Genomic DNA, 9,793 nt, shown 5'->3' with positions numbered 1-9,793 from the left:
GCACCCCACACCAAAGCTGAAAGTGGGAAACTGAACACAGATCTGCCGGGTGTGGGAAACCCATTCACTGGAGCCGTCACCACTGCCCGGCAGGGTCTACACTAGCAGCAAGCTGGAGACAGAAGCCAAACCCAGTGTCTAATACGGCATGCCGGTGTGGTAGCCTGCATCCTGGCCACCAGCTGGACACCTTAGGGGTGGGTCTCTCTATAGAAAATCTAGTCATTTACAAAAATTATTTACTTATATTGTAAAGTCAGATATACAGAGAGGAGAGACAGGAAATTGCTGCATCCAATGATTCACTCCCCAAGTGACTGCAATAGTTGGAGCTGCGCTGATCCAAAGCCAGGAGCCCAGATACTTTTCTCCAGGTCTCCCAGGTGCAGGGTCCCAAGGCTTTGGGCCATCCCGTTTCCCCAGACCACATGCAGGGAGCTGGATGGGAAATAAGGCTGCCAGGATTAGAACCGGCACTCATATGGGATCCTAGTGCATGCAAGGTTAGGACTTGGGCCACTAGGGCACTGTGCCGGACTCGAAAATCTACTCATTTAAAAAAAAAGATTTTAATTAGTGCCTAAAGTCCTTGCCTTGCATGTGCTGGGATCACAAATGGGTACCAATTCTAATCCCAGCTGCTTAGCTTCCCATCCAGCTCCCTGCTTCCGCCCTGGGAAAGCAGTCGAGGATGGTCAAAAGCCTTGGGACCCTGCACCTGCCTCGGAGACACGGAAGAAGCTCCTGGGTCCTGGCTTTGAATCAGCTCAACTCTGGTCTTTGCCGTCATTTGGGGAGTGACTCAGCAGACAGAAGATCTTTCTGTCTCTCTTCTCTGTATGTCTGACTTTCCAATAAAAACAAACAAATAAACCTAAAATCTAAAAAACCCAAAATATCTATAAAAATACAAATTTTATTCCTTTGAAAGGCTGAGTTAGAGAGACACATCTTCCATCCGCTGGTTCACTGCAAAAGTGGCCACAACAGCTAGACTGTGCCAATCTGAAAGCAGGAGCCAGGAGCTCCATCCAGGTCTCTCACGTGGGTGCAGAGTCCCAAGGCTTTGGGCCGTCCTCCACTGCTTTCCCAGGCCACAGGCAGGGAGCTGGATGGGAAGTGGAGCTGCCAGGATTCGAACCAGTGCACTTATGGCATGCCTTTACTTGGAATTGGAGAATTAGCCAATTGAGCTGTAGCACCAGGCCCTAACTTTTAATTCGTTTCTATCTATCTGTCTGTCTATCTATGCATCTATCCATCTACCATCTATCCCAAAAGCAGGGAGAGATCTATCAGCTGGTTCATTCCCCAAGTGCCTGCAACAGCCAGGACTGGGCCAGGATGAAGCCAGGAGCCAGCAGACAGGGTATGCTTCAGAAGGAAGCTGGGCCGTACGCCAGGCACTGGGATGTAGGATGCGGGCATAACCCTCGAGCTTGGCGCAACACCCTGGTTCTTTGGAAGGCTGGCTAAAACAGGAAGGTCCTGATGGTTGCTATGGGAACAGGTGGTGGGTGGAGCAGGCCCTTAGGTGGGCGCTCACTATGACTTCATCAGGAAATGTACCACCTCTCAAGGTCAATGATGGAGGAGGGCCAACATTCCTTACTGTATTAGGGCCCAAGTGAAGCCAGAGCCATAGCTACGTCAAAACGGGTTTAAAGCTTTTGTTCTTGCAGCTCACCTGCTATTTTCTCTTCCCCGCAGTCCTGTCCGCTCCTTCTTGCCCATCCGTGGGGCAGAAGAGAGGCCCGAGAGCGAACTTCCCTTTGTTTGATGTAGGCTTGTATGTACTCAGCCGGTATTTTCCTTTCACGGGTAGTTAATTAATCTAACAGTTCCGTTTCTGTAATTTTTTCAAATAAATACATAATTATTTAATATGGGATATGTGTGTGTACATGCGCTTGTGGTGCCAGTACAGCCAGGCATTTTCCAACGAATTGGGAACATTTCCCTCCAGATACAAAGCAAGTTTTTAAAAATTTAGTTTCTCTTGGGCCTGGAGGCGTGGCCTAGCGGCTAAAGTCCTCGCCTTGAACATGCCAGGATCCCATATGGGCACCAGTTCTAATCCCGGCAGCCCTGCTTCCCATCCAGCTCCCTGCTTGTGGCCTGGGAAAGCAGTCAAGGACAGCCCAAAGCCTTGGGACCCTGCACCCGTGTGGGAGACCTGGAGGAAGTTCCTGGCTCCTGGCTCCAGATTGGCACAGCACTGACCATTTCACTCACTTGGGGAGTGAATCAGCAGACAGAAGATCTTCCTCTCTGTCTCTCCTTCTCTCTATATATCTGACTTTGCAATAAAAATAATACATCTTTATGAAAAAAAAATTAGTTTATCTCGCCCCACACTGAATGCCCAGACTCCATCTCCCAGCATTCACCCTCACCCAGAGGCCTCTGCTTCACGAGGGTGAGAACCACAAATGGCTTCTAGCGGATACGGTCCAGCTGTGGTGTCCTGATACAGCGATACGGTCCAGCTGTGGTGTCCTGATACAGTGATACGGTCCAGCTGTGGTTTCCTGATACAGTGACTGCACAGGTGCGTTCCCCAGGCAGCCAGAATGGAATCCACCTGGGACTGAGTCCAGAGGCGGTGGTCTGGCCTGGAGCAGGTGGATGTGGACCGGGCTAGGCAGGCCCCAAAACAGACGCTCAACTTGGACATGCCCAGAGTTTTCGCAGCACTGCCGCTCAGGCACTCACTTTCTTACTCTCTCCACGACCGGCATGTGTATGCCCTGAGCTGGGCTGGGGTGGACACCTCAGGACCCTATAGGAGACCAGGTCACCTCTGTCACCGGGTGTCTGACTGGACCCACACAGCTCCTTCCCTCCGCTCCAGTCCCCTGGCCTGGCCCTTCTCCTAGCAGCGCATGCCTAAGAGCCAGCAATGGCCACCAGCGCCCTCAGATGTTTGCCGTACCTCTCTGACCGTGATCATGGACCATGCTGGGAGAGGGGCTCTGAAAACGGGCTGGGATTCACAGATAGAATATTCTCAACTTTTGAAAAAATTCTGGGGTACTGGCCTTGACCAAAAATGCTGTGGGCACTACGGTGGCTCTCCAACAGAACACATGGAGTCGCATGGACTGGGCTCCGGGACCCCCTGCCTGCCGGGGTGGGACTGACCTGGGGCTCCCCTCCTCATCTGATCTTCAGATTGTGCCCCAGTGGTCCCACACGAACAGGCAGAATGTCCGAGCCCACCAGACCTGACAGAGCTCCAGAGAGCAGGGGTCACGGGCAGAGCTACATGGTTCAGCCAGCGGGCTGCAGGTGTTGGGGTTCAGTTAGCCCTATCACCAGGACCCCATCCCCTCCACTCACTCACACTGGGCCACAGGCTCAGCAGCCAGCAAAAGGGGCAGCCCTGCCAGGGTACGGATCATGGGGCTCCATCATGCTTCTGCTGATGGCACAGGCCTGGCTGGGTGGGCGGGCCAGGGCTGCACTCAGCCCTCCTTGGCGTGACCTGAGTGACGATGATGGCATTTCCCAGGACGTCCCCTGTCAACAGCCTCATGGTGGAAACCTGGCCTTGAGTTTATCTGTGACCCCACAACCCTGAGGAAATGGCAGGGGTCTCCGCATGGGGAGATGAGGGAGGAGGGGCCAGGCATGGACTAAGCGCAGGACGCCGGAGGAAAACTTAGAGAAGTGCAGGTCGCATGTGAAATTACCAGGATGGGAACTGCAGGTAACAGGAGGACACGACTCGCCTCTTCCTTTGGAAAAAGGGGTGGGGCTGTCTATATGTCTGTGTGTACGGGGTGTGTAAGTGTGGGGGGGGTATGTGTATGTGTGTCTGTTTCTGTGTGTAGGGGGTGTGTCTGTGTATCTGTGTGGGATGTGTGTGTCCTTGTGTCTGTGTGTGTTAGCCCTGACGTGTTTGTATGTCTGTCCTATGCATGCATCTCTACTTCTCACCTCAGTCCTTTGAAGCTGTGACTGCGCCCATTTCACGGCCAAGACGCCAAGGCTCCCCACCCAGGAGACACAGACTGGCCCTGGAGTCGCCTGTGACCCCCGAGGGCTTCCTGTGGTCACTGCAGTGAGGCTCACGTGCCAACCTTAGGGTCCATCTCTACTCCCAAAGCACAGATTTATTGGGAGACAAGGGATACTTACAATGAGGGGGCCCAAGGACGAGGTCACCGAGAGGCACCGGCCGGTGCCAGGGTCTCTTACTGCTCCTGTAGGGACGGCGGACAGTCCAGCCGAGGCCCAGCCTTGTGCGTCCGCTGGTGGCGGCTGAGTCCTGAGCAGCAGGTGAAGGCCCTGGGACAGAGGGGACACTGGTAGGGCCGCTCCTGTGTGTGTGTCCTCTGGTGCTGGCTGAGATGGGCGTGCAGGGCGAAGGCTCTGCCACACTCGGCGCAGGAGTGCGGCTTCTCCCCGCTGTGCGTCCGTGCATGCTGCCCCAGCTGCGCCTTCTGAGCGAAGGCCTTCCCACACTGCTCACACGTGAAGGGCTTCTCCCCAGTGTGCACGCGCTGGTGGATGGTGAGGCACGAGCTCTGGCTGAAGGCCTTCCCACATCGCGGGCACATGTATGGCTTCTCCCCAGTGTGGACCCTCTCGTGCCGGAGCAGCTGGGCGCGCTGGGCAAAGGCCTTGCTGCAGATAGCACACACGTGTGCTTTCTCCCCGCTGTGGACGTTCCTCCGGTGCTTGGCGAGGCTGGCGCTCCGGTCAAACGTCTTCCCGCACTCGTGGCACTCCACTGGCCGCTGCCCAGCGTGCGTCCCCTGGTGCCGGGCCAGGTAGCGCCGGTGCGTGAAGACTCGGTCACAATGGTCGCAGGGCCAAGCCCTCTTGCAGAGGTGCTCTGACTGGTGGCCCGCAGTGCCCTGGCTAAAGGTGGCATCGCTGCTCTCTGTGCTCTGCGAGGGACGCTCAGTCAACAGCCAGGGCTGCTGCTCCAGGCTGGAGGCCCCATGGGGCATGGTACTCCCTGGTTCGCTGCCCTTCGGCCCCGAGTGAGAGCTCTGGTGGCGGGCCAGCTGTGCCCTGTGGCCAAAGGCTTTCCCACACGGAGCGCACACGAAGGGCTTCACAGTGGCATGGGTCCTTTTGTGCTGGGTCAGATACTTGCTGCGGCCAAAGTCTTTGTCACACTTGTCACACTTGAAGTGCTTCACAGCCAGACACCGGGGCTCCCTGGGGACCGCTCTCTCGCTGGTGTGGGCCTGAAGGTGGCAGCTCAGGGTGGAGCTGCAGACGAAGCGCTCCCCACATTGCTGACACATGTTGCGGGCCTCTGCGCTGTGGGCCACCTGGTGTTGTGCCAGCAGCTCTTGGTGGCTGAAGGTGGCTGGGCACCGTGGGCAGTGGTAGGGTGCCTCACCCACATGCGTGGACAGGTGGTGCTGCAGGTGGGAAGGCCGGTTGAAGGTCTTCATGCAATGGCGACACTGGTAGGGTCGGTAGCCTGTGTGGACGCGCTGATGTTCACAGAGGTGGGTGCTGCGACTGAAGGTCTTCCCGCACTCCTTACAGGCAAACTGCTTCCCGAAGCTGTGTACCTGCTGGTGGATCTGCAGGGTGGCCATGTGGCTGAAGGCTTTGTTGCACTCGGTGCATCTGTAAGGCTTCTCTCCAGTGTGAATGGCTTGGTGTGTCACGAGCAACACGCTCCGTCTGAAGGTCTTCCCACACTGTTGGCACGTGGCTGCAGCCACGGCCTTGGCCTTGGTGGCCACGTGCATCCTCTGATGCCGAGTGAAGAGCTTGCTCAGGCTGAAGATCTCCGGGCACTCGGAGCACTGGTAGCATTTACGGACATGGGTCCTGCGGTCCTGAGAGACAACGAGGGGCTGGCTGCAGCTGTGGGCCGTGGGCTGTGTGTCAGGGCCTGTGAGGCCGTCAGCCTGCTGGCTTGGGCTTGTCTCATCCTGTGCCTGGGTCACATGGTGCCGAACGAGGGGCTGGCTGCAGCTGTGGACCATGGGCTGTGAGTCAGGACCCGTGGGGCTGTTGGCCTCCCGGCTAGAGCTAAAGTCCTGGGTGTGGGTCCCGTGGTGCTGAGTGATAAGGAGGAGCTGGCTGCAGCTGTGGGCCATGGGCTGTGTGTCAGGGCCTGTAGGGCTGTTGGTCTCCCAGATGAGGCTCGGCTCATCCCAGGCATGGGGTTGCTGGTGCCACAGCAGCTGTGTATCTTGACTGAAAGTCCCTTCGTGCTTGTCATACATGTAGGGCGCAGAAGGAGCAGACTGCACAGCCAGGCCCAGAGTCTGGAGGAACACTCTCCCGTAGGGGTCCTCGCACGGCCTTGGGAGCTCGGCCTGGGCGTGGGCAGCCCAGTGCTGGATCAGACAGTAGGTGTCGCTGAAGCACGCACCACACTCGCTGCATTTGAAGGGCTGCTCCTCGCCACACACGCCATCTGGCTGCCTCTGGCCTAACTCGCTGTGGCACCCCTGGGACAGGGCTGGCATGAGGCTCCCCGCAGGTGGCTCCTGCTCCACAGAGGCCCCCGTGGTGGGTGGCAGGGAGCAGGGAGTAGGGCCTTGCTTGAGTTCCTGAACCAGGCGCTCCACTGGGTCATCTGTCCGGGGGACATGCGTGCTTGGAGGACTTCTGGGATGGCTCAGGGGGCTTCCAGAATCTCTCGGAGGACTTCTGGGATCTCTTAGAGGACTTCTGCTATCGCTACAAGGACTTCCGGGAGCACTGGAAGGACTTCCGGGATCACTCAGAGGACTTCCGGGATCAATTGGAGGACTTCTGGAATCATCTAACAATCCATCTAACCAGCTCTGGCTTAACCATGTGTCTCCAAAACTGAAGCTTCCCATGTCATCCTTGACAAGAGCCTCCAGAAGCTCCAGGGAGAATCCCTCTTCCAAGGCCTGTGACAGGGGGGAGTTCTTGCCACTTGTGCCTGAAAGACAAAAGAGACATGCAAGTGCCGCCCGTTCTCCAGCTGCAGGGTGACAACTCTGGGCACCGCATGGGCAGGCCTTGAGGCTTGTCCTACGGAGCCAGGGCACAGCCTGAGCCTCTGTGGTCTCCGGCCCAGGGGCCCCTGTTTTGTGTTAATCCAGTAATGCTGAAATGCCTGCTATGCCTGGGCCAAGGCTGGCCTCCGCTCTCTTCCACTCCCCTACCAGCACCCCGATGTACTTGGGGGCCAGGCCTGGAGATGCTCGGGGCCTGGAGACAACAGAGGGTAAAGGGTCGCCTGCGGTGCCGTCTGTGGAGAGGCCATGTGGATGCAGACACAGCCTGAACTGAAGGTCCACCCATATGTTATGGTCACCAGGGCAGAGGGAGAAGGCCAGCGAGGCCCAGAGGCATCTGGGTGTCTGTGTCAACCCCCAGGGATCATCCACAGTTTCTGTGGGAGATCTGAGGAGAAGGGGACTGAGGGCCACTCACCGGGGCCCATTGTTTCCGGGCTGCTTCTGGCCTGGGCTTCCAGCTTTTCCACATCATCAGGACACTGACAGGAGAGCTGGGCGGATCTCAGGGGGTCTGTCGGGGAAAGAATAACCCTGTTGGGAATGCGGAAGTAGGAGTCTGGCAGACATCCCAGTGAGGCAGCCAACAGCTACCCTTGCCGGCGTGGAACTGCCCTCCCCAGAGATTCCCAGTCGGGTAGGGAATGGGACCCAGATGGTCCCCAGCCGGAGCAAGCAATCCTGCTGTTTTGGGGTGGCTCTTGAGGGACAAGCAGAGTTGGTCAGCTTTTGAGGCACACACACTTCCTCCTCTGCAAAGGTGAAGGACCCCATTACCCAGGCCTTGTGGTGGGGTGCAGGTCCTGAGATGGACAAGGCCAACCTGCCTTCGACAAGCTACCCAGTGGAAAAGCGCAGGGTCAGGATCTAGGGGGACAAGTGTGGCAGCAGAGGAAAAGCCGTCCCTAACTTTCAGAAGGAAGTGAGACTAGGAGCCAAGCAGCATGGACGCCTCTGGGAGCTGAGAAGGGGCTCAGAGAGAGGGTCCACGGAGCCTGCCGCTGCCGAATGGTAGCCCCGGCAGAGCCAGCCAAACCTGACCCTCAGGACGGCCGAGACAGCTACACGTGTATTAGTGGCAGCAGGCTTGGGGACCCCACGCACTACCACACTCACAGACCTCAGCAGGGGCTTACTGGGCAGGTGGGCTCAGAAACAAAACGACAGGAAGACCTGCGACTGCTGCTGGCATAGCACTCATGGCCGTGCAACTAAATTCCCTCACAGGAGCGTTCCCACAGCCAGGAGCTCCCATAATCCCTGCTTCTCAGAGCCCAAAGAATGCAGTACCCCAAGAATGGGCACTGGGGGTATGTGGAGGAGGAGCTGGCTGTGATGGGATGCTGAGGTCACTGGAGCCACATAGACCCACTGGCCCATGACCGTGCTGCATGTGGGAGGGACCAGCAGGCTCTGCTGCTCTCCTGGGAAAGTCCTGCTGGCCATGTTACGTTTTGAAGGGCCCCGGCACTCCCCAAAACTGGTGAGGCAGCCCTGGGCCTAGCCTATTTGGCACTTGTGGTCTACTCTAAACCCCACTTCCAGCAAGCTGGGACTCTGTCAGGTACCAGGTAAAGGGTGCCTGCGTAACCAGCACTCATCATCAGCCCGACCCCAAGTCTCCGATGAGCTTCCCACAACGGCGTCTCACACCTCCTGGCTGTGGGAATCTATGTTGCATGTGATTCTTCTGTGAGAACATTCTGGAAGCCTGCTGGGCCTCAATGTGTGCCCTCCCTTTCCTAACTGTGCTCTGTGTCTTTACGGCAGTGAAGTCACCGCTGTGAGTCTCCTAAGAATCACAGAAGCTGGAGGGTGACCCTGGGGACCTCAACAAGGCAGGGAAAGCGCCTGCCCCTCTTCACACCCGTCCAGGGCACCAGGCAGAACCGCGGGCTCAACGACTGGGGAGGGACTGGGGCATAAGACAGGGCCTAGCTCCCAACATGGTATCCAGTTATTTATTCAGTAACGAGTCCCTAAGCCTAAGGCAAGTACAAAAACTGTGGGGTGCCCATGACAAAGCTCCTGACTGCACCTCGCCCCTGTTGCAAATGAGGAGGAAGCACTGAGGACACACGGTGACAAGAGGAACAGGACAGCAAGACAAGGAACTCCAGGGGTCATGGCTTAGTCTTCAGAAGTGGAACCCCAAGAGCCATCTGGGCAGGGAGGAGGGCCTGAACAATGGAGAGCAGGTGGGCAGAAGCGGGAGACAGTTGGCAGATGGGGGCCACCCCAGGGCATCCTCCACGCCCAGCATGGCCATCAGAGCTGGACACTGTCAGGATGCCCCAAGTTGTCCTGATGGTCAGGCCATCAGGAGCCGGGAGGTTCACTCTTACAGTATCAGGGCACAAGGGAGCCTGGGGACAGGCCACTCACTCAGCAGAAAGAGGTCTCGGTAATTGTCCAGCAGCGTGTCCCAGAACAGGTCTCCTGGGTCCAGCCCCAGCTGCTCCCAATTTTCCAAGGTGAAGTCCATGGCTACACAGCTGTAAGGCTCGCAGACAACTAAAATGCAAATGCCGGGGGTCACTCCAATTGGGCAGGGGTGTCCCCTCTCCCCAGCCCTCAGCACATGGAACCTGTGGCAACATCTCTGCCTTGCCAACCTCATAAGAACCTCCAAGTTGAGCCAAGCACAATAGTTCACTGGCTGAAATCCTCACCTTGCATAAGCCAAGATCCCATATGGCCACTGGTTCATCTCTTGGCTGCTCTACTTCCCATCCAGCTCCCTGCCCGTGGCCTGGGAAAGCAGTCGAGAACGGCCCAAAGCCTTGGGACCCTCTACCTGCGTGGGAGACACAGAA

General features: G+C 57.3%; 1 protein-coding gene across 1 annotated transcript; it reads right to left on the bottom strand.

Annotated features, from left to right (window-relative positions):
* Positions 1-4,194: 4,194 nt before the first annotated feature.
* On the bottom strand, positions 4,195-9,462 carry ZNF473 (zinc finger protein 473). Its single transcript, XM_040978209.1, has 3 exons — positions 9,363-9,462; positions 7,396-7,536; positions 4,195-6,562 (listed from the first exon to the last, which is right to left on the bottom strand). The coding sequence occupies exons 1-3, from the start codon at positions 9,460-9,462 to the stop codon at positions 4,200-4,202; spliced, it is 2,604 nt and encodes an 867-aa protein (XP_040834143.1). The 3' UTR covers positions 4,195-4,199.
* Positions 9,463-9,793: the final 331 nt, after the last annotated feature.

Source organism: Ochotona curzoniae, unplaced genomic scaffold, assembly GCF_017591425.1.
Source record: "Ochotona curzoniae isolate NIBS_2020 unplaced genomic scaffold, NIBS_Ocur_1.0 contig_2861, whole genome shotgun sequence".
Classification (NCBI taxonomy): Eukaryota; Metazoa; Chordata; class Mammalia; order Lagomorpha; family Ochotonidae; genus Ochotona; species Ochotona curzoniae.
This window is presented reverse-complemented; position numbering and strand designations above follow the sequence as displayed.